Source organism: Mobula hypostoma, chromosome 17, assembly GCF_963921235.1.
Source record: "Mobula hypostoma chromosome 17, sMobHyp1.1, whole genome shotgun sequence".
Taxonomy (NCBI): domain Eukaryota; kingdom Metazoa; phylum Chordata; class Chondrichthyes; order Myliobatiformes; family Myliobatidae; genus Mobula; species Mobula hypostoma.
This window is the reverse complement of record NC_086113.1, coordinates 32,648,375-32,673,516: the sequence shown is the minus strand read 5'-3', so window position 1 is coordinate 32,673,516 and position 25,142 is coordinate 32,648,375. Positions and strand designations below refer to the sequence as shown.

General features: G+C 40.7%; 2 protein-coding genes across 3 annotated transcripts in view; both read left to right on the top strand.

The window, feature by feature from the left end:
- Positions 1-11,284, top strand: part of clptm1l (CLPTM1 like) — a 29,030-nt gene extending 17,746 nt beyond the window's left edge. The window contains exons 8-17 of the mRNA XM_063069687.1: positions 587-671; positions 1,446-1,549; positions 1,703-1,768; positions 2,170-2,220; positions 3,400-3,482; positions 3,579-3,613; positions 3,709-3,764; positions 6,490-6,534; positions 9,407-9,522; positions 10,294-11,284. Coding sequence (XP_062925757.1) covers positions 587-671; positions 1,446-1,549; positions 1,703-1,768; positions 2,170-2,220; positions 3,400-3,482; positions 3,579-3,613; positions 3,709-3,764; positions 6,490-6,534; positions 9,407-9,522; positions 10,294-10,381 — 729 coding nt within the window. The 3' untranslated portion in view covers positions 10,382-11,284. The remainder of the gene's footprint in view (positions 1-586; positions 672-1,445; positions 1,550-1,702; positions 1,769-2,169; positions 2,221-3,399; positions 3,483-3,578; positions 3,614-3,708; positions 3,765-6,489; positions 6,535-9,406; positions 9,523-10,293) is intronic.
- An 8,735-nt stretch (positions 11,285-20,019) lies between these two features.
- Positions 20,020-25,142, top strand: part of tert (telomerase reverse transcriptase) — a 55,107-nt gene continuing 49,984 nt past the window's right edge. For both annotated transcript variants that reach the window (XM_063069681.1, XM_063069682.1), the window contains exons 1-2: positions 20,020-20,323; positions 22,194-24,528. In XM_063069681.1, the coding sequence (XP_062925751.1) occupies positions 20,048-20,323; positions 22,194-24,528 (2,611 nt within the window). In that variant the 5' untranslated portion in view covers positions 20,020-20,047. The remainder of the gene's footprint in view (positions 20,324-22,193; positions 24,529-25,142) is intronic.

The window sequence follows — 25,142 nt, the reverse complement described above, 5'->3', positions numbered from 1 at the left end:
CGATTCCTTTACCTTAAGCTCCCTAATCAAATCTGGTGTGATTTGATTTGAAAATAAGTGATTGCACGGAAAAGTGAAGTGGAGATTCACCAAGATGTGGCGTGGATTGCACGACTTAATTTATGGGGAGAGATTAAATAGGGTGTGTTTGTTTTCAATGGAGTGAGAAGAACGAGAGGTGAACTGATAGAAATATGTAAGATTATTAGAGGCATTGAAAGTGTAGATAGCCCAAATCTTTTTTCCCATGGTGGGTGTATCAAGAACAAGAGGGCATAGGTTTAAAGTGAGAGGAAGAAATTTTAAAAGGGATTTGAGGGGAAAGTTTTTTTTCATATATAGATAGTGATTGATATCTGAAACTGGCTGCCTGAGGAGGCGGTAGAGTCAAATGCAGACACTACGCTGAACACATATTTAGACAGGCACTTGTAGCTATGGCACAGAATGACATGGAATTAGTGCATGTGTGGATGGGTAAATGGGTTGACATGGTCATGGTCTGCCAAAAGACCCATTTCTATGCTGTACAATTCTGTCTCAATTATTGTATGGTTACATTAATTAAAATATTATTATTTTACAGCTTCTTTTTGATTTCTTGGCTTTTAAAAATGACATTACCTTTTGGAGGCGGAAGAAAAACATGGTTGGCATGTCAACAAAAGCGGGTAGGTGTTAAATGCACTTCACTGAACAATAGTACATGTTACACAAATAATGTACCGTAATCACTGAAATGTTGCACCCTCAGCAAAGACTCTCAGCTCTTTTCCAAAGTACCCAGTTTTATTTAAAGCCAAACTTTCTTTTATACCTCTCACCCACAGGGTCTATAATGTTGTAACAGAATGCATCTTGCATGCAGCCCAAGATGGTCAGAGGTTCAGAGCAAGTTAGCAAGCCTGAGATTAAAGGGGAAAAATGTCTAATTGCTCCAGTACGTAGTTATCAGCATGGGCTTGTATGTATTGGACTTGCCACCTATGTATGCTGATAAATATAATGCCTTCGGAAGACAAACATTGCAAAAAATTATTTTCACCATCAAAACCTTTGCCTTGGTCTTCTTCTTAATATCTTGTAACATTTGTTCAAAAGATGTGAGCTGTGCAGGCTGAGCCATCATTTAATTGCCGATCCCTAGTTGTACTTCAGAAGGTGGTGAACCTTGACGAACTACAGCAGTCATTGACACGTGGGTATTGTGAGGGAGTTCCGGCATTTTGACCCAGAGTTACTAAAACAACATTGATATTTCCAAGTCAGTTTGGTATGTGGTTGGGGTGATGATGTTCTCATGTTTTTGCTTCCCTTGCCCTTCTTGCATCTTAAATTTAGTTGTGCAACAGTGACCTGTTGATAGTGGCAAAGAATTCAATTTGAAGCCAAAATGTAGAATAGTAAGTACTGTAGATTTAGTAATTTTTTTTTCTGTTTTACAGTCCTTTGGCGGTGCTTTAGTACGATTGTGGTATTTCTTTTCCTTTTGGATGAACAGACCAGTTTATTAGTACTCATTCCAGCTGGCATTGGTGCAGTTATTGAGGTAATGTAAAAATATACCATTACGTGCAAGATTCATATCAACCTTAAAAGGACTTAAAATATTTAAATTTGTTTTTCATTGATACTTTTCTCTTTGTCTTTGGTTTGCATGTAAATGTAAATTAACCTGTTTGCATGCACACGTTCATCACAGGTCTGGAAAGTTAAGAAAGCCTTTAAGATGACCATGAAGTGGCATGGATTAAAGCCAGTATTTCAGGTGAAGTATGACGAAAACAACCTGGAACGTATATTTAACTAAGCAGTGGAAAGTTCTTTAATTATAGTCATTAGTATTGTAGAAGTATACCAGAGAAATATGATCCAAGCAGGGTAGGGATGAGAGTTAAGAAGGGGAATGGTGGTACTTGGTCAAAAGAATTTTAAATTCTAATCTAATTTAACTGATTCTCCATGGGAAAACTCTGAATTAGCTGTACTGTATACTAGTAATATCCACTGTCTTTTCTCTTGAGCCTCGGGCACCATTGTTTAGCTCTCATTGCACACCATCCAATATGAATTTGGTCTCATGGATTCATTCCCTTTAATATGTTTTGAGATGCCTCAATAAATATAATTTTATATGATAAAAGTGGTTTAATGGGTTTTTTTTTGCAGTTTGGAACATTTGATGAATCTGAAAAAAAGACTGAAGAATATGATACTCAGGTATTTGACTTGTTTTATGTGCTGTTTTTCCCATTCTTCACATGATTGTTCAAGGAAAGAAACATGTACATAACCTCTTATCTGTGATGCTTGGGGTTGGAAGTGTTTTGAATTTTGGGTATATCTAATGAGATAACTTAGGATCGCCATCATTTCTGACTAAATCAATGTGCTACCAGTAGCAGTCTTTGTCTTACATTTGCTCATCACACATGTATTTAACTGTAAAAATGATTACATACCATTAATAAAATGAAAATACAATGTGTGCAAGGTAACAAAAACAGCACAGCAGCACTGGGAGAGTACTTGAATTAGCTGTTGAACAACAACAAGCTACGCCAGGCTTTCACTCTCCACCTACGATGCTGTGTTTTGTTTAAAAAAGTTATAGTACACTGTGTTTGTATTTTACTTTCAGATTTTATGTAAGGTATAAAAACGATCAGCATCGTAAACTTGTTCCGGTGTTAGAATTTCATCAGTAATAAACTCAGCAAAGAATTTCTCTGCTGCTTCATGATCAGCAGACACTTTATCTTTAAAAGTTTTTAAATCTTTAAAAATTTAATGCCTTGCATTTTCTTAACTTTCTCAACCAGCCTGCTGAATATTCACAGCTACCTTCAATTTTCAGTTTGTCATGTTAGATCTTTGCATATTTCATGATCAGCAACTGTTAAAGCGGCATATGTTCACACGGCTGACAAATCCATTCTTTCAATACACAAGATCTTCATTTCTCGCTTTATGTAGTGTTTTTCTATTTTTTTATTAAGTTCTCTTCATTATATTTGTGAGGTCACTTCTCAGAACTGTCTGTGGTGAGCACAGACTTGCATGTTGCTTGGGAATCTTCCCAGCACCTTGTGGAGTTTTCCATTTTGTGACGTCATGTTAGTGCTCAAAAAATTTCGGATCTTGGAATTTCAGATAAGGGTTACTTAACCTGTATTAACCATTGAACTTGGGCCCCACGGGCTATTTGGTCACATTTAAGATGCATTACTAGCATGAGATTTCAATTCATTGAAAAGAATTGAAGCAAAACAAAAACTGATTTTTTTAATAGGTATATGCCATTTTTAATGAATGTGTGTTCATTTCCATATATATTTTACAGGTATGATTATCTCTGTTAAACTTACCTGTTCATCAAACACATTTTGTCTTCTCTAGGCAATGAAATATTTGTCTTATATACTTTATCCTCTTTGTTTTGGTGGAGCTGTATATTCCTTATTAAATATGAAGTACAAAAGGTAATTATTATTTTTTCATGAATTGAATTTAATTTACTTTTGTATCATGAAAGATTTATTTCTAATGCATTAGATTCACAATGTATGTATTTTCAGCTGGTACTCATGGTTGATCAACAGTTTAGTTAATGGTAAGTACTAACATAATGTTTTAAATCCAGTGATTAATAACTTAGGTTTTTTTTGTTGTTGCAAAGTCATTAAAATACCTATGTGGTTGTTGCAGGTGTCTATGCTTTTGGATTCCTATTTATGCTGCCTCAACTGTTTGTTAATTATAAGGTTAGTGAATAGGTAATTATTCAGCTTGTGCTGTAGCTATTTTAGGAGAAATTGACAAGTCTTAATTGAAAACGTAATTATCCAGATGCCATTTTGTGGGTTGTTCTCTAGTAACCCCAGTTTTACCAGGTCATCTGTGTTGATTATTACAAACCCCATTTCCAGAAAAGTTGGGATATTTTCCAAAATGCAATAAAAACAAAGATCTGTGATATGTTAATTCACGTGAACCTTTATTTAACTGACAAAAGTACAAAGAAAAGATTTTCAATAGTTTTACTGACCAACTTCATTGTATTCTGTAAACATACACAAATTTCGAATTTGATGGCTGCAACCCACTCAACAAAAGTTGGGACAGAGGCATGTTTACCATTGTGTTACATCACCTTTCCTTTTAATAACACTTTTTAATAGTTTTGGAACTGAGGATACTAATTGTAGTAGATTTGTAATTGGAAATTTTGTCCATTCTTGCTTGATATAAGACTTCAGCTGCTCAACAGTCCGTGGTCTCCGTTGTCTGATTCTCCTCTTCATGTTGCGCCATACATTTTCAATAGGAGATAGATCTGGACTGGCAGCAGGCCAGTCAAGCACACGCACTCTGTGTCTACAAAGCCACGCTGTTGTAGCCCGTGTAGAATGTGGCCTGGCATTGTCCTGCTGAAATAAGCACGGACGTCCCGGGAAGAGACGTCGCCTTGATGGCAACATATGTCTCTCTAAAATCCTAATATACACCTCAGAGTCAATGGTACCTTCACATACATGCAACTCACCCATGCCGTGGGCACTAATGCACCCCCATACCATCACAGATGCTGGCTTTTGCACCTTTTGCTGATAACAATCTGGATGGTCGTTTTCATCTTTGACACGGAGAACTCGACGCCTGTTTTTTCCGAAAACTAGCTGAAATGTGGACTCATCTGACCACAGCACACGGTTCCACAGTCTTTCGGTCCATCTGAGATGAGCTCGGGCCCGGAGAACTCGCCGGCGTTTCTGCATAGAGTTGATGTATGGCTTCCTCCTTGCGTAATACAGTTTCAGCTTGCATTTCTGGATGCAACGACGGACTGTGTTGAGTGACAATGGTTTTCTGAAGTACTTCTGAGCCCAGGTGGCTATAATTGTCACAGTAGCATGACGGTTTCTTAGGCAGTGCCACTTGAGGGCTCGAAGATCACGCACATTCAACAGTGGTTTCTGACCTTGCCCTTTACGCACTGAGATGTCTCTGAATCTGTTCACAGTATTATGTACTGTAGATGTTGAAAGACCTAAATTCTCTGCAATCTTGCGTTGAGAAATGTTCCTTTTGAACTGACTAACAATTCTCTCACAAATTTTGGCACAAAGGGGTGAGCCACGACCCATCCTTGCTTGCAAAGACTGAGCCTTTGATGGACGCTACTTTTATACCCAGTCATGATACCTCACCTGCTACCAATTAGCCTGCTTAATGTGGAGTCTTCTAAACCAGTGTTACTTGAATATTCTGTGCACTTCTCAATCTTATTTTAACTCTGTCCCAACTTTTGTTGAGTGTGTTGCAGCCATCAAATTCTAAAGTTGTGTATATTTACAAAATACGGTTAAGTTGGTCAGTAAAACTATTGAAAACCTTTTCTTTGTACTTTTGTCAGTTAAGTAAAGGGTCATGTGAATTAACATATCACAGATTTTTGTTTTTATTGCATTTTGGAAAATATCCCAACTTTTCTGGAAATGGGGTTTGTATATATTTGTTGTGACGGATTCAAATTTGTGCTGTTTCTTTCATGAGCTGACAAGCTGGTAGCTAGAAGTGTGAACTGTAACCTTGAGCCCCTTTATTTCTTTAATCACCCCAATTTTTGGTTTCCATATTGCAGCATATAGAACTGTAAATAGAGTCCATTGATCCCAATAATTAATTCATGTCAGAAAAATATATGAATATTGAGCATATTCCAAGATGTAATTTGCTGTTAACAAAATGGGATCATATTGAACAAAAAAATTATTATATATTTTGTAAGATATTAGTTTGAAGAAATATCAGTGTACATAGTAAATAAGAGATGCTAAAAGATATAAATTTCAAAGTTTCATAAGGTCTTTAAGCTTTGCGCTTTTACGATGTGTTATTCCACAGCCATAAGCAACACACTTGATAAAATGAGTACTTCAAGGTTCTGGATATAACAACTGCTTTTATCATAAGAAAATGTTGTTTCTTAATTTTTTAAATAGAATTATATGAACTAAGCTACATTGGCAAAGTTAGATGAAAATCGAATTTGAGTGACTAATTTGGTAGGTTCATCCATAACATGCTATTCAGCTTGATAGCCTTTCCAGTCTCAATAAAGTTTTCTTTTGACGCATTAAACAAGTATGTTAAGTACAATGGCATCGCAATATTTGTTATTTGTACAAATTTGCATAATGACTTTTCTGCAGAATATATTATTTTAGAATTCTGTGGATTTGAGAGAGATAATAAATTTGCCGTAATGGAACGGTGGAGCAGAATCAATGGGCGGAATGTCCTTAGTTCTACTCTTGTTAATTAGTAAACCAGGTGACAAATACTCCAGCTTCCATTTAATGAGTTTTAAGTTCTGCAGTTACTGACAGCCACCTTGTTGCACACTCGATGTTATGTGTGAAAGTTTGAAAATTGTGATTTTAATAATGAACATATTTGGACTTAATTATTTTCATTTGTTTGCAGTTAAAGTCTGTGGCACATTTACCATGGAAGGCTTTTATGTATAAAGTAAGCTATTTTTAATTATATTTACATGTTTATTTGCTATTCACCATATTGTAAAACATTTTAGCCACTTTTATATAAATTGAGCACAAGTGATTGCAATTGGTGTGACAGCCGATAGCTTACATAAAGAAATATACTTCTCTCGAAGGTTACAGTACTGTGCAAAAGTCTCAGGCATATATGTATCTAGGGTGTCTATGATTTTTGCACAGTACTGGAGAATGAGTTTGTAAATTTGGTGGGAGCAAAGGATGCTGGGAATGGCAAGGGTGGAGCACCACAGGAGGGGTGTGGGACAGGTGACAGAGCCTGAGTGCTAGGGTGGGATTGACACGGCATACACACCCAGCCTTGAGACACCAGGCAGTGTCATTTGATTCCATACAAATACTTTATTGATCATTACAGAATGTTTCTCTAGTGCTTCCCACTCCTTCCCTCTCCCTTCCCCTTTTCCTAGCCATGATTCCGCTCTCTCTCACCCCTGCCCACTCACAGTCCACCCATATGAAAATCAGGTTTATCGTCACTCTCATATGTCATCAAATTATTTTTTTTAGTGGCACCAGTACAGTGCAATACATAAAATTACTACAGTACTGTGCGAAAGTCTTGGGCATCCTCATGATATATATGTACTGTATGATCCAATCTAAGTTCAGAATTTTTTTGTACCCTCAAAGCAAGGGCACATAATGTAAGTAGTGAGATTTTACTGAATTAACTTGGATAAGTTAATTACAAAGCACCTTTTAAAAAGAATATGTATGTGTGGTTATATTCAATTTCCTATTTGAGCATCTGGTCTCCTGGACCTTTGCTGGTGCCATCCTGGTGACCAGGTTTGCCTCTTTCTTGGTGAGAGAAGCAAGAATGAAAATAGCAGAGGCTCTGAGCACAATTTTGCAATGGTTCTGACTTATTGGAGTCTTCCCAGAGCAGAAATGAATGTGTTACAACCTTGCTTGAGAAAGTTGGAAAGGGATAAATGTGTTAACTTGCACCTGTCAGTGTAACACAATTACTGGACCCTCTTATCATAGACAAAATTAATTTTCATTTTGAGATACAAGAATTAAAAATGGATAGCAAGCATGTAGTTGTTAATAGGCCAATTGTGATACATTAAACAGTTTGAGTTGTTTGAGATAGCAAAGGGGGTTAACGAAAGTAGTAATGGTCTGAATGCATGGATGTTGAAAAAAGAATTTGTGAAGTACTACATAATAGATATAGTATGGAAATGTAAGAAGGATTTAGAAGAATTAGCTAAAAATAAGTTTGTTTACAAAGAGAAACACTTTTGCCTGGGGCCAATGAATAGAGGCCCTTGACTTGGGCTATGTAAGCTGATAAGCAAAAGAGCCTATCATGATATTGTAATTTTTTTTACACAATGGTCTCAATTTGGCAAGTGCAGATTTGAAAAGTAGAGGTTACAGATTCATGAATAGTTGGGAAATTGTGGATTGTTGAACTGTGTGGATTGCTGTTTAAAAGGGCCAACAGTGACTCAGTGTGCCATCTGGCCTCTTCCTGTTTTGCGATAGGATTCTGGATGCTACTCAGCTATCTTAAAATGCAAACTTGATGGGGAATTGATTGTTGTCATGAATGGTGGGGGGTGGGGGGGGAATGTTAGTGACGGGTATGAATTTGGTATCCTACAACTTGTCAATGTAATGACTTGCATAAACTTCAGCATTTGTCATTGTGTGTTGTTTTTATTTATTTACAAACACAAATAAACAGATTTGGGAGATCAAAACGGGGATTGGAAAGTTTTGTGCTGTCCTGCAAGACATCAGTGGAATTACTGGGGGAAAAAAAAACATGTACAAATGAGTTATTGGTTTGTTAACGTAGTGGTTGAGAGATGTTCACTAACTACACATTAGATACAACCTTTAAGGAGACAGCATCAAGCTTTAAGCAACTACACACAAAATGCTGGAGGAGCTCAGTGTCTATGGAAAAGAGTACAGGTGGCGTTTCGGGCCGAGATGCTTCGTCACGAGTTAGTTTTTCACATGGATGATGAAGGGTCTCAGCCCAAAACTTCAACTGTATTCTTTTCCAGAGATGTTGTCTGGCCTACTGAGTTCCACCAGCATTTTGTGCATGTTGATTAGATTTCCAGCATCTGCATATTTTCTCTCGTTAGCATCAAGATTTAGCTTGTTGGCCACCTTTGAAATACTGCATTTATAAAAACAACTTTAAAACATCTATTTACTTTAAAAGGCCAGTCCAGTACTTCAATCCAGTTTTGGCTTTTTCTTTCTAGAATTCTTGTATTAAAAAACAATCACACAGTGGAGCTGGCAAAAATATCTGCAGTGTTACTATTACTTCCTGAATTAATTTTTTTGTTTTCCCTTCTCAGTGATTAGTTCTACATTGCTCATTAATTTAAGTGTTAATTAAAGTGCTGCCAAAAGACAAGTTCCCAATCTAAAATTAAATTTAATTTGTATTTCCATTGAATAGCATGGAAATTCCTTGGGGAATGTTATATGTATAAATGGTTAAAGGTTAAAATGCTATTGTTGGAAATATTGTAAAGAAAAAGCTGCATCAGTACAGCAGGAATGTAATAAAATCATTTCTTTAAAATCAGTGGATATCTAAAGCAAAAGTTCACATCCCTTTTCCAACTGCTCCTCTCCTACTTGTGAATTATGACACAAACTTGATAACGCATTAATTCCCTTGTTACAGCCTAAATATGGAAAATTATAAACATTGATTTCATTGTATCATTAACATATCTATTCTGTTGATATTATATATGATCTATATTTAATATTTTATTATTTTATCAGAATATTGGAAAATGTTTCTTTTACTATCAATCTATTTTCCATTGTAGGCATTCAACACCTTTATAGATGATGTTTTTGCCTTCATCATCACCATGCCAACGTCACATAGACTCGCTTGCTTCAGAGACGATGTAGTATTCCTTGTTTACCTGTACCAGAGATGGTAAGGGTTTTCAATATATATATTTGAATAAGATTAAAACTTTTATTTATATCAAGCAAAATTTCTATGAAAAGGTAAAACACTTTTTTTCCTAAATTGGGAGAAAGTCCAAAATAATTTATTTCATTGGCAAGGAGTGTCTCAGCTTAATAAAAAAAAAAGTATGTTTTATTCGTTCTGCAAAACATATATTTGTCTTTAAGTTGGCCATTTGCTTCAGGCACAAAATCGAACGGTACAAGTGTAGCGGTTAGAATACATTTCAGATCAGGGTTCAGAGTTCAATTCCAACACTATCTCTAAAGAGTTTGTATGTTCTCCCTGTGACGATGCGGGTTTCCTCCGAGTTCTCTGGTTTTCTTCCACAAGCCAAAGACGTACCATTTAGTAGGATAATTGATCATTGTGAATTGTCCCTTGATTAGACTAGTGTTAGATAGGTGGGTTGCTGGGTGGCGCGGCTGATTGGGACAGAAGGGTCTGTTCCTCACTGTATTTCTAAATAAATAAATGCCGGAAATGCTACACTCTCCAGTTTTTTTTCCCCAGATGAATGGGGAGTTAGTCATATATAAAATAGGAAAACTGACAATAAAAACAAAAGATGAGAAAAAGCTTTGTTCACCACGATGCACAGAAAAGTTATTCAATAATGTTTAAAAGCAGTAGGATCCCAATCCTCCTTTTGCAAATACATTTGTCTTTTCATTGTTATATAACACAAACAGAACTATAATTTGATTCTGAAATTCCATATGATTTTTCTTGCAGGCTTTACCCGGTGGATAAATCCAGGATAAATGAGTTTGGTGAATCATATGTTGAAAAAGAGACTAAAGGAAAGCTGCATAAAAACTGATTTCAGAATGAACTTCCTTTGCAACTAGCCTCTGTTCATTTGCAAGCAACCTTTATTGCACTGCTGTCTGCAGCACAGTTACATCATTGATATTTTCTGCCTGTGACTGCAGTATTCTCCAGTAGTGCCAACCATTTTGGATGTATAATTCCGGGAGTTGTAACAGTATTACTCTTACGAAGAAGGTAGAAAATATAAACTATAACATTGCTGTTTAACAGCAGAATTCAGATTTGTAATTTGCTGTTTCTTCCAAGGGTTAATCGAACTGAGAGGGAGGTTCTGGGATGTTAGTCTATTAGAATGCCAGCCACTGTTGATCAACTTCATCCAGGACTGAAGTATTCAGGCATCCACTCGCTGTACTTTTCCCAGCTTGGTTTCGGTTTACTTGTCTACAATTATTTTTGAGTACAAAATCTAAAATGTGAATGGCTTATCTAGCAGCTTTAGTCAGTGTCTTTGGTTTTGTGCAACAGTGGTTATTACAGGAACATTAGTTCCACACTCCATGTTAATTCTGATAAGTTTCAAGTATTCTTCAAAAAAACTCATTTTCAAATTAGATATTAAACATACATCATTAATTTGTGGAAGCCAAGAAATTTTTTTTCAGATTGTTTAAAAGTGGATACAATTTGCATGAATCAGTTTGACTGGAAGCAAACTGATTTTCTCTCATATCATTGAAATTCAAAGTTTCTTTTAAAGAATATTTTAAGCCAAATAACATAAAAATTTATATAACAGGAAGAAAATTTCACAGCCAAATATGGTAAATTCCAACAAAATAATTTAAATACAAAATAATCTGCAGGTGCTGGGGTCAAAGCAACATTCACTACACTCTGGAGGAACTCAGCTGGTCAGGCAGCATCCATGGAAACGATCAGTCAACGTTTCGGGCCGGAACCCTTCGTCAGGACTGAACAGGGAAGGGGCAGAGGTCCTATAAAGAAGGTGGGGGGAGGGTGGGCAGGAGAAGGCTGGTAGGTTCCAGGTGAAAAACCAGTAAGGGGAAAGATGAAGGGGTGGGGGTGGGGAAGCAGGGAGGTGATAGGCGGGAAAGGTGAAGAAAGAATAGGGGAAAACACAATGGGTAGTAGAAGGAGGTGGAACCATGAGGGAGGTGATAGGCAGCTGGGGGAGGGGGCAAAGTGAAATAGAGATACGGGAAGGGAATTACCGGAAGTTGGAGAATTCTATGTTTATACCAAAGGGCTGGAGACTACCTAGACGGTATATGAGGTGTTGTTCCTCCAACCTGAGTTTAGCCTCATCATGGCAGTAGAGGAGACCATGTATGGACATTTCCAAATGGGAATGGGAAGCAGAGTTGAAGTGGGTGGCTACTGGGAGATCCTGTTTGTTGTGGCAGCGATCTCCTGGTAGCCACCCACTTCAACTCTGCTTCCCATTCCCATTCGGTTATGTCCATACATGGCCTCCTCTACTGCTCTGATGAGGCTAAACTCAGGTTGGAGGAGCAATACCTCATATACCGTCTAGGTAGTCTCCAGCCCCTTGGTATGAACATAGAATTCTCCAACTTCCGGTAATTCCCTCCCCCTCCCTTACCGTATCTCTATTTCACTCTGCCCCTTCCCCAGCTGCCTATCACCTCCCTCATGGTTCCACCTCCTACTACTACTCATTGTGTTTTCCCCTATTCTTTCTTCACCTTTCCTGCCTATCACCTCCCTGCTTCCTCTCCCCCACCCCTTCATCTTTCCCCTTACTGGTTTTTCACCTGGAACCTACCAGCCTTCTCCTTCCCACCCTCCCCCCACCTTCTTTATAGGGCCACTGCCCCTTCCCTCTTCAGTCCTGACGAAGGGTTCCGGCCCGAAATGTTGACTGGTCATTTCTACGGATGCTGCCCGACCTGCTGAGTTCCCTAAGCGTGCTGTGAGTGTCAAAATAATTTAAATTCCTCAAGGGTACTAACATAGCTGAAGGATTGTGAATTTGGGTTGCTTCTCAGTTCATAGTGACGCTGAATCTTGATTCTTAAAAATTTGCATTTTTTTTTTGTCTGATCGGCTCAGCTCAAAGTAGAACGTTTTTTTCCTGAAGTAAAATTTGTTTTACTGAACAGATGTAATGATCTTACAACTGTGGTTGCATTCCTTTTTCTATGAATAGTTATAAAATTATTTTCCACTCCCATCATATGTACCTCTTGCATTTTTTGTTTGTATAGAATTGGAAAATTAGGGATACAGGCAAAAACAGGCCTTTTGGGTCTGCACTGACCATCAAAACATTTAGAGTATCCTGCATTTATCCTTTTTTTTATTCTCTTCAACACCTTTTAGATTTCACCACTCACCTATGCACTGGGGCCACTTCAAAAGGACCTATTAACCGGCACATCCTTGCGATGTGGGGGGGAAACTGGGAACAGCCGGAGGCAATCCATGCACAAACATGGTACAACCCAGCACACTTGTAAAAGATTAAAATAAACATTTGCAATGAATGTTATTCATGGGGCCTCAGGATCTTTTTATCAGTTCCCTTTTTACCATGGTGGAGTCTTCAGCTAATTCATTATATTCCTCATGATAAACAGAAGTGACTAGTACTTAAGAGTGGCCACAATATTTTGGTTATAGTGCTAAGGATCTATGGTGACAATGCTAAGTCATAAAGGCATAACATCAGCATGTACCTAGCAGATTTTGCATTTGTAAAATATTGCATTTCAAGACAGTTCTTGGGCATTAGAGAAAATTAAAACAAAAATGCAGATGCTGAGAATACAGGTCAACCACCGTGAATCCAGCGATCCAGTTCCAGCGCTGGTTCCCCCAGTCTAATTTAAAATTTACCACATCGCCACATCAAACTCTCACCACTATTTTGGTGGTGCTATTAGCGGAGTCAGCTGTTGCCATGGTCTTTAAAGGAGCAAGGCGTTCCCCTGTGGTATTGTATGTTTAATTTTATAACCCGTCTAGTCCCAGTCATATCTTCACTGAATGAAGGAAGTGCTTCTCATGGTGTAAAGCACAAACACTATACATTATACAAGGTAAGGTGGAAGTTTTGATAAAACCCAACAGTGCTGTGTCTGTGAAAAGCATATGTGACTTGTATTATATTGCCTCTTCCACAGTTTATGATATAAAGAAACAACAAGAAAAAAGCTCCATTTCTTTGCTGACAATGAATCAAAAATAAAACATGTGCATAAGGAAAACAATGGAAGATGTTCACAACTTGAAACAGTTCTCATAAAGTGGTTTAAACTCCCTGTCAGCGAACATGTAGAACTCTTAGGCAAGATGGTGAAGGAAAAAGCAAAATTATTTCATGAAGAATTAGGGCTGCATCATTCTTACAGTCCTGATCAAAAAGCTACAGAACCTGGGCCTCTGTACCTCCCTCTGCAATTAACACCTTGCTGACAATTAACACTGGCACTCTACCGGGATGTGTGCTTAGCCCACTGCTCTACTCTCTCTATACCCATGACTATGTGGTTAGGCATAGCTCAAACAGTATAAATTTGCAGATGATACAACCATTGTTGGCAGAATTTCAGGTGGTGACGAAGAGGAGTACAGGAGCAAGATATACCAGTTAGTTGAGTGCTGATGCAGCAACAACCTTGCACTCAATATCAGCAAGCCCAAAGATCTGATTGTGGACTTCAGGAAGGCTAAGATGAGGGAAACACAAACCAATCCTCAGAGGGATCAGAAGTGGAGAGAGTGAGCAATTTCAAGTTCCTGGATGTTGATATCTCTGAGGGCCTAACCTGGAGCTAAATATTGATGCAGCTATAAAGAAGGCAAAAGGAATATGAGAGGATCATGGGACAGGAGGCCCAGGGAGGAAAAGGGGGGGGGGGAACCCCAGGGGATGGGCAGATGCAGCCATCCCCTTCTTGCAATTTCTCTGTCTCCACTGCATCTGCTCTCAGGATGAGGCTTTTCATTCCAGGACAAGGGAGATGTCCTTTTTTTAAAAGAAAGGGGCTTCCCTTCCTCCACCATCAACTCTGCTCTCAAACGTATCTCCCCCATTTCATGCACATCTGCTCTCACTCCATCCTCCCGCCACCCCACTAGGAATAGGGTTCCCCTTGTCTTCACCTACCACCCCACCAGCCTCCGGGTCCAACATATTATTCTCCGTAACTTCCGCCACTAAGCACATCTTTCCCTCCCTCCCCCCCCCCGCTTTCCGCAGGGATCGCTCCCTACGCAACTCCCTTTTCCATTCATCCCTCCCCACTGATCTCCCTCCTGGCGCTTATCCTTGTAAGCAGAACAAGTGCTACACATGCCCTTACACTTCCTCCCTCACCACCATTCAGGGCCCCAGACAGTCCTTCCAGGTGAGGCGACACTTCACCTGTGAGTCGACTGGGGTGATATACTGCGTCACGGTGCTCCCGATGTGGCCTTCTATATATTGGTGAGACCCGATGCAGACTGGGAGATCGTTTTGCTGAACACCTATGCTCTGTCCGCCAGAGAAAGCAGGATCTCCCAGTGGCCACACATTTTAATTCCACATCCCATTCCCATTCTGATATGTCTATCCACGGCCTCCTCTACTGTAAAGATGAAGCCACACTCAGGTTGGAGGAACAACACCTTATATTCCGTCTGGGTAGCCTCCAACCTGATGGCATGAACATTGACTTCTCTATCTTCTGCTAATGCCCCACCTCCCCCTCGTACCCCATCCATTATTTATTTATATACACACATTCTTTCTCCCTCTGTCCCTCTAATTATACCCCTTGCCCATCCTCTGGGTTCCCCCCCCCCCGTCCTCCCTGGGCCTCCTGTCCCATGATCCTCTCAGATCCCTTTTGCCAATCACCTGTCCAGCTCTTGGCTCCATCCCTCCCCCTCCTGTCTTCTCCTATCATTTCAGACCTCCCCCTCCCCCTCCCCCTCCCACTTCCAAATCTCTTACGAGCTCCTCTTTCAGTTAGTCCTGACGAAGGGTCTCAGCCCAAAACGTCAACTGTACCTCTTCCTAGAGATGCTGCCTGGCCTGCTGTGTTCACCAGCAACTTTGATGTGTGTTGCTTGAATTTCCAGCATCTGCAGAATTCCTCGTGTTTGGTGATCTCTTGGTGGTTTTTATTATCTGTTACCGGGTCGTGCAGTCCATTGTACCATACAATGATGCAGTCAGACAGGACACACTCGACGGTACTCCTGTAAAATGTTGTTAGAATGGGGGCAGGGGCGGCACACCTCAATCTCCTTAAAGTGGGGACGCTGCTGCACCTTCTTGACTAGTGAGGAGGTGTTATGGGTCCAGGTAGATAGTATGTTATCTGCACTCTTGTTGTTCGTCCATCGTCGTTGTCGATGAGGACCTCGACACCATTTGATGGTGTCGAGACTAGCACGTGATTTGGATTTAAGTGAGGGAGAGTTGTGCAGAGTCAGCCTCTCTCTCTCTTCCCAATTCCCATCTGGATCCAGTGGCAAGACAACAGTCGAGATGACTGGAGATGGGACTAGGCGCAGTGGATGACTAGGAAGTCTTTTGTGTCTTGTCCTGCTCTACACGTTCCACGACACTCGCAGAGACCGCCTTCCTGACCGTTGGACCTTCCATTGGTCTCGTCCGCTCAATCCACCAGAGTCCGTCTTCACATGCTGGGATTGACAACTCTCTATCTCACCGAGGGTTTGAGACCTGTCAGTTACCCTCACCTGGTTTAGCCAGTTTGTCGAAGCTGTTGCCCGGGGTGTGGCCGCTGTCGCATGCAAACAGCTACGGGGAGCCACAGGTGAGAGCTGAGTGCCAGGTGGGGACCAAAGGTGGACTAACCGCCTTGAAAAGGACGCGACATGTTCCCCCACCAGAGGTGCTACCCCTCCCTGACACCCCATACACTCCAAATGACTGCACACTAATTACTATCCAAACTACAATACCTTTGCCCGTATAATTTAATCCTTCGTTCAAATGAGAATAACCCAAGCCTATCTTATCTTTCTTTAAAACTGCAGCCTTCTATTCCTGGCAACAACAAAAAGTTATTTCTTGTCATAGGCACAAGTACATGTGTGCATTGGTACTTGCAGCAACAACACATGCATAGAGCATCACGTAAACAGTGTTCAAAACAAAAACAAGAGAACCCCATTGCACCAGTGAAAAATCAAAGTCCATTTTAGTGCAAAGTGGTCATGGTGCTTTAAACTTTAATGATTAGGGTTTTCCCAGTTCTCAAACTGAAGAGTTGAAGGAAAGGAGCTGTTCTTAAACTTGGTGGTATGGGATTTAGGCTTCTGTCTGCCTGATGGCAGCTGCAACAATGATGGCACAGCCCAGATGGAGGGGCTCCGTGATGATAGATGTTGGCTCCCTCAGGCAGCACCTTCTGTAGATATGACCCAGTGGTGGAGAGAGATGTACCTATGATGTATTGCACAGAGTCCACCACACTCTGCAGATTCCTGTGTTCCTTTGCATTCAAATCACTGTACCAGACCATGATGCAATTTGCCAGGATTCTTTCAACAGTACGTTTGCCGATAAGCCGAACCTCCTCAGGTGCACTTTCCCTGTGACTACATGTGTTCTGGGGCCCAGGACAGGACATCTGATATGTTGACACCCAGGAAGGTAAAGCTGCTGACTTGTCCACCACCAATTCCCCAATGCAGACAGGAGATGGTGATTGTTCACTCTCCTCTCCTTTCCCTTCCTGAAGTCAACAATTAGTTCTTTAATTCTGCTTACGTTGAGGGAGAGGTTGCTTTTGCAGCACCATTCAGCTAGATGACTTGTGAATCTCCTTCACAAAATCTCTATTGTTACCTTACCTTTTCTGCAGTGTGGCAATGGGAACTGTATGCAATACTCCAAGTGCGGACTAACCACAGCTGCAACATGATGCGCCAAATTTTCTATTCAATGTCTACCTATGAAAGCTAGCACACCAAATGCCATCTTTACAATGTTCCCTCAAATTTGTAGTGACCAATGTGTGCAAAAGTCTTGTGCTGTGCAATTTTTTTGTCCAGTGACAATAATAGTCATACTTTATTGATCCCAGGGGAACAACATGTGCGTACTGAATAATTTCTTCAATAAAAACAGTTTAAATAAGCCATTTCTAAAATCTACAGACAAATCATCGCAATCTCCACGTTGTCAACACCGTCTGCACCAGAAACCGGAAAAGGAAATGTGATTGTGCACAATCGTGGAATATACTTAACATGCCAACGAGGTAGAGGGTGACAACCTCTTGTCCTCAGTTTAACTTCGTTTGTGCGCTAGAAGCAAAAGATGCATGCACGTGCACACCTTAGAGGGAACGTTGCTTCTATACTTCCCTATCCATTGTGTTGCCAATTTCAGCGAGATAAGGACTTGTATCCCACGATCCTCCTTGCGTCACTGCTATGTAGATAACAAAGGTCAAAGCAAATTCATTATCAAAGTACTTGTATGTCTACCCTGAGATGAATTTTTTGCAGGCATTCATGGTAGAACAAAAAGTTACTTACTATAGAATCAATGAAAAACTACACACAAAGACTGACAAACAACCAACATGCAAAAGAAGACAAACTGTGCAAGCACAAAAAAAACCTAAATAAATAATACAGAGAATGTAAATTGTAGAGTCCTTGAAAGTGACCTGCCAGCTACTCCAAATCGAATGTTTCAACATTGATTTTTTAAAAAATAAAAACTAGAGACATTTTAAAACTTTGTTTCTATCATCTGTCCTGAGAACCTTATTTAACTCCAGCTAACTCTGTATAGGGAGGAGGCTCAGCAATGATTAAAAGCAGAAGAGTACAACACACTATGGCTCCGTGGCCCATGGTGTTGTACCGACCAATATAAGCCTGCTCCATGATCATTCTGACCTTTCCCTCAAATTAGCTTTTGTTTTTGGTTTAGGATGATATGATAGCAATGTTGGTTGGTGGAAGAGAAGGAGGATGGAATTACTCATCAGTACATAGCAAGCGGTTAGCGCTATTGCTTTACAGAGCCAGCAATCACAGATCATCGGTTCAATTACCCCTGCTGTCTGCAGGCAACTCATACGTTCTTCTGTGTGTTCTGTTTTCCTCCCAGGTTTTAAAAGATATACAGGTTAGTAAGTTGTGGGCATGCTATTCTGGTGCAGGAAGTATGGCAACACTTGTGCGATGTCCCAGACATCCCACCTCTCCCGGAAGTTCAGGGAGTATCCCACATATTGATAACGGCTCCCTGATGCCCACAAATTACACACAATATCCCGGAAATCGATTTTTTTTAAGAGCGAGCGAGAGGGAGAGAGTGAGAGACAGATGTAGTGAGAGAGTGACAGAGAGAGCATCCTGACTGGTCTCTCTTTGTGCTAAGTAGACCTAGTTGATGAGTTCTGGGGGAAGCATCCCAAGGTAAAATTTATGAGCACAGGGCAGTTGAGATTCAAAGCGCTCTGCCAGTTGATGAAGCTGCTTTTGGTGCTGCATTGTGATGTAGAAAGGGCATTCAGCATGGTGCATCACATTAAGGCAGAATTCAGAAGTCAGTTGTCTCACAAAACACTTGTGAATCTGATGTCTTGCAAAATTAACAAATTCATTGACACAGACTGCTATGAGGTTGAGACTTCCGGCAAAATGCTCAAATCTGCCAAGCAAGCCACATCACAGTACAACGAAAGTTTGCAAAAGAAATAGAAAAGCTTTAGAATGGAATTTGCATTAGCATGTAGCTATTAGCATTGAGACTGCCAACAAAATACTCAACGAAGAATACACGTGTGTGTGTAAATAGTTTCAATTTGTGATCAAATAAATTGTTGTGTTCTTTTATAATCAAATGTCCTGTATACATACAACCTTGGAGGTCGACCGGGGTGGGGTGGGGGGAGATGGTGGTGCTATCTCCCTGAAATGAGTTTTTGCAGGGTGGGATATCTGCTGTCCCCAGCAAATTGTTGGTGATTTGATTTGATTTGATTCAAGCAATACACTTCACTATATGTTTCAAAGTACATTACAAATAAAGCTAAGCGTTAAAATCTTCATCTTTAGAGCCATTCTGTAATACAAGAAGTCTAGATTTCTCTCTGCAACTAAAATTTTACACGGTACTTTGTATTATTTTGGAAAAGCTGTATTAACATTAAAATTACCATCATAACAGGGAGAAGCTATTTCAGCCAGGGAGCAAAAATTGGAGTTCATCATCAGATGACTTCAATTGAAAATTAAGATGAAACTGCAGGCGCTGGAAATTTGTAATAGTCAGCTTTGGAGAGGGAAAACGCTTTAACGTTTCAAGTCAATAACTCTCACCAGACCCTGTCTACTAAGTATTTCCAGCCCTTCCGTTTTGATGTCACGTAACTGCATGTGATTTAGAGTACGTTTGGAGTAACCACAGGTGTGACTTAAAATAAAGTGTTAATCTGAACATAGTAAGAAGTTGAGGAAGAGTTGTATTTAATGACTTTTGGCTATGAATGCGAGGATGAAAGAAATTGATCCTTACATCGATAGGATTGGGCAGTGGTATTGGCAGAGCATAACGTTACGTTCAGTGCTGTGAATTCCTGTGAGTTCGGAGGGAGGAGAGCCGGAGTTTGATTGACAGGAGGGAAGCGGCGGATGTCAGGCTGGAGAGAGACGTCCTTCTCCGCAAAGCGCGCCGCGGTCAGCTATGAATGACGGCGGGATGCAAACAGAACGGACCGCGAGTGCGACGCTATCGCCAGAGAACCGGGCTCTGATTGATAGCGGCTTGCACGAGTTGCTGGCGGCTGTCTATCCTCGCGTAACCTCGATACAAACCTTCATTTCAGAGATCGATAATGCTGCACCGCCGGTTTTGGTGGAGGCATTTGACACCGATAACTACAAGCGCTTTATCTCTCAACTCATCGTCTGCGTCCCCAGGGAGGCAAAGCCTCTATGGCGGCCGGTCACATTCCAGCAGGTAGGAAGGCTGTCGAACTCGCAACAAAATGCATTGCATTTTACTAAACTCATGTTCTTCGAGCATGCAATGCAATGTGCAAGAAATGAACGTTGGCGCCTTCTACAGTCAACAAAGTGTAACTTCGACTGCAGAAGTCCCGAAATACTTACTATCTAAAAAGTTAGTAGGAATAAAAAATCTTATCGGTTGATTAACTTCCTGATCTGTAAAGCAGAAAATGTTAGGAATTGTAAAATATTACTTTGCATTGTTGACAGTAAAACTCAATCTAGGTCATAATTATTGTCTCCGGAGTTTCCTATAAAATTGTACCATGACGTTCCTGGATATTACAACCGTGTTTAATTTAAATTTAGGTCACGCCGCAACACCTTCCTGAACAGCCCAGAACGCGACCCACCTTTGGTTTTATGGAATTCATGTTCTGGAAATTACTGCAGCAAAATAGCTTGTTATGCGGCACGAGTTTACCGTTCTGTGCCCTGCAGAGTTTTGTTTTCCCTGCACTTTTCTGGGAGTATCTGCAGTTAGACCGACAAGACCTGAGGGATATTCCTCACGTCTGGAATGGCATTCTGCTTCCTTAACCGACAAGATGGAGCACAGGAAGAAGTTATTCGCTGCTTGACGTGTGTATTAACTACTTGAGGGGTCCAATTAGACCTTCTTCCCAGCACTCTTCCCCAGAGCCTTCTAAATCTTTCCCTGTTCACTGCTGTATACCTTTTCTCCAAAACACATTCCACATCGCAGCAATATTACTTTAGGAGGGAAAAAAAGCTCATGACACCTATGGTCCTTTTCCTAATGAATTTAAATTTAAAGTGTTCTGTTAATAATAACCTTGTTATTGGAAATTTAATGATTATATTAACCTTTTTAAAATTTTGGAGAAACCCATGAAATGTTAAGATCGTCTTTGGTCCTTAAAAGATTAACCATCTTAGTGTTTTCCTGTGACTTCCAATGATTGAACAATTCGGTCGTTGCAGGAAACAGTGAATGGAAATGGGGCCTTCAGCCCATCTGATCCATACTGAACACGTTGCTTATCCAGGCTGGTCCTATTTGCTTGCATGTCACTAAGCCTTTCCCAACCATTGTACCTGTCCATGTCTTTCAAGTATTGTAATTTGTATCTGCCTCTATCACTTCCTCTGCAGCTCATTCCACGTTCTCTGCAAAGCCCTATGATTGCCAAAGGACTAAGAATTGGTATTGTGATTAGGATTTGGAGAAATTTCTATCAATTTTTAATATCATTCAATGTTTGTTAAACAAGTGGAAATTATATTAACCTTTCGTGTCATATCGGCAAAGCGATATCCTACAGTTATAAACTTAACAATTAATAACATGAAAGTTATCTCTTTACTATGTTTAGAGGTGAGGATGACAGCAGTTATACTGCTGATTATGTTTTTAAAATAGACAGGCGTTCAACGTAGCTAAAGTGGTAATCTGGATATTCCTAAATGACTATTAGTGAAAGTGACACAATCTCAGTCACTCTGGATTTGTATTGCTGCATCCAATACAGTACTTGTGAGTGTGTACTCAAATGAATTACCCGCTAAATTGCGGCCTACATTTGCTGGTGGAGGATTGGGCAGTGCAGAGGCACCTGGCTCACAGAACTTGGGGGGTGGAGGGGAGGCGGGGTGGTCAGATGCTCCATTCCAGCAATATCCAGGTCACATTATTCTTTGGCGAAACGGGGGTCTTTCAATACCTTCCTCGATCTCCCACTAACTAGCCAGAACTTGGAATGACTGTCAACCCAGAAATACTGGAAGCTGCTCGTAGTTTAAACACTGGTCGTAGTTTACTATTACAGAACAAAGAGATTTGTCTTGTTTCTTTTCAGCTATCTACACAGAGCGAAGTGGTTATGCGAGTCATTCAAAGGATTTGTGAAAAAAGGAAGAGAAACGTGCTAACGTTTGGTTACAGCAATGCGAAGGAAACCAGTTTCATCCCTGTTAGATCTACCCCCAACGTACAAAGTTACCAAATAAATACCACCACGGCTGTTATCAAGACCAGTGTGCTGTGGAAAACGCTGGTGAGCAGGATTGGCGATGATGTTATGATGTATTTGCTGGAGCATTGCTCTCTCTTTAGGCTAGTCCCACCAAGCTGTTGCTTTCAGTTATGTGGAGTTCCCATCTATAGTCTTCTTTCAAGTGGTACGCAACTCCAGTCTGTCTGGCTTAGGCAGAGGCCAGTGCAATATCAGTCCAGCCTTGTGCTGAGTCATGCTCGAAAGAAAGTTAACTTCTATAAAGAGTTCCTTTCAAGGAGGAGGAAATGGAAGGAAGGAATATCAGGAGGTGGAAATCTATTGGCAAAAGGACCTCTCAGTACAGACCCCCACAAGCAGAAATTCGGAGGACCACCACGTGCTGCTCGGGCCAAATCTGTGAAGCGGGCAAGACTCAAAGCCGATATTGGAAGATGGGCATCAGAGGACATTGCCGCCAAAGCTGGAAGGTCACTAAAACGATCTCTGGGCGAGGACAGAGTGGAGGCTCCTGCAAAGAGGTCAAGGGGAAGTGAGCTGTCAGTACTGGTGGAAAATAAAGTGACGGAACGTGAAAGGTTGCTTGTGGAAAATGAGTCGTGTGAATCCCCTGAGGCTGCTGAGCAGTCTGGCAGTATAAGTGATCTGTCGGATAAAGGAACTGTGGAATGGACTGAAGCTAGTAATATCACTGAATGTAAATCGAAATATCCCAAATTCACGTCACTGATGAGCAGAGTGGACAAAAGTATCAGTGTTGTCTCCAAAAGGCAGGGTACACGGACTGATGCCAGGGCACAGGAGCCTGCTGGAGGAAAAACAAGTGGGTGTGTCATGTATGGTATAGACATTGTTTCTTCTGACAAAGGTGTCCTGTCCCCTGTAGCTGAAGAGCAGGGTACACTGTTCACAAGACTTAAGGCTAAAGGTACGGTGATGCACTACGAACGTGGAAAGGGTTTTGATAACTTCTCTGCTGCAGAATCTGGTGAACAGAGTGAATGTACGGAAATGGAATGTGCAAGAGTGAAAAAGTACAAACAAGGTGGCAGGGAAACGAGCGGAAATCCAAGCACTGCGCTCAGCAGCATGTACACCAGTGGAGAGAACACTTACTGGGATGCTGCCGGTAAAAATGGACATTGTCACACAGAGTTTGGTGGAATAGTAAAGCCTAAATACTCTGGGATGTCACTGCATCCATCTAAAGATGCTCCTTCAATAAAGAAAAAATCCTGGAGTGAAATTTATATTGAAAGAGGAAGTATAATGTACTGCAATACTAATTCTGAATGTTTGCCAAAGGCATTTATATTAAATCAGTTGCAAGAATTCAGCACAGGCGGCCAGAGACTTGTCGAAGCCATATTCTTGAGCAGAAATGTGTCAGGGGCGAAGGTGGCCCAGGTGCAGTGTAGCAATCACTGGAGAAGGAAAAGGTTTCCAAAGCGCTACTGGCAAATGAGAAATATTTTCCATCGATTGTTAAGAAATCATAAACGTTGTCCGTATCTGCAAATATTATCCAGAAATTGCCAAGTGAGCATTCAGAAAGGAGGAAAGGTCAATAAGGCTTCACATGCTGAGTCAAATAATGAGCCAAACTCCTCTTCTGTTACAGAGAAGGCTTTAGGGCCTCCCATCAGCAGAGCTGCGGGCTTTAAACCTAATACTCCTATTTCTTCAAGTGACAACCAAATTGAAAAACAACAACAGATATTGAACAAAAGTTTAACAGGTCATGTTTCAGTGAGCAATGATCTTCCTGGCCACAATTTAACACCGAGAAGATGCTTGGAAGAGTGTGCACATTCTTGGAGATCTTCGGAGTGTCCTGAGCAGAGTTGTCCTCCTGAAGATCCAGCAGCGGAACCAAAAACACATGAAGAGATCAGAGCATCTGCAGACGTTGAGCGTAATGAGGGATCGTGTGGCTCGGACCAGGATATGCTACTTTTGCTTAAACAGTACAGCAGTCCACTTCAGGTCTACCGGTTTGTGAGGGAGTGTTTGGTCAGGGTTATATCGGATGAGCTTTGGGGATCAAATCACAACAAATGCCGTTTCCTGAAGAATGTGAAGAAGTTTATTTCCTTGGGGAAATTTGATAAATTCTCTTGCAGCGAACTGATGTGGAAAATGAGAGTGAATGACTGTGTATGGCTTCAACTGAACAAAGGTGGGTCACTTGTCTTTATGATGCTGTGTTCATTTAGATTGATATTTTAAAACTGAAGAGGTCATGAGAAGTCTTGCTCTCCTTGAAAGATTATTTTTGCTGTAATTAAACCCTAATGCTGGATGTTATTATTAATTTCATAAGTGTTCAGGAAAATATAAACAAATTGAGGTGGCATGATAGTGTGGTGGTTAGCACTAGGCTTTACTGCACCAGTAACCTGGGTTCATTTCCTGCCCTTGTCTGTAATGAGCTTGTACAACTTTGTATGTTCTGCCCATGACCTCAAGGGTTTCCTCGGGCGCTTGGATTTCCTCCCAAGTCCCGATGATGTACGGGTTAGTAGGTTAATTCAGGGGTCCCCAACCTTTTCTGCACTGCGGACCGGTTTAATATTGACAATATTCTTGCGGACCGGCCGACCCCGGGGGGGGGGGGTGTTAAACTCACCCCAACATGTCTTTTACAGTTAGGGTTGCCAACTTTCTCACTCCCAAATAAGGGACAAAAGTAGCAGTCAAATCCCAGGACACTTGTCTTTACCCCAGGAAAGACTACCATGACCATGAAGCCTTGCGCGGGCACCTGTGTGCGCATGCGTGACATGCGCATAT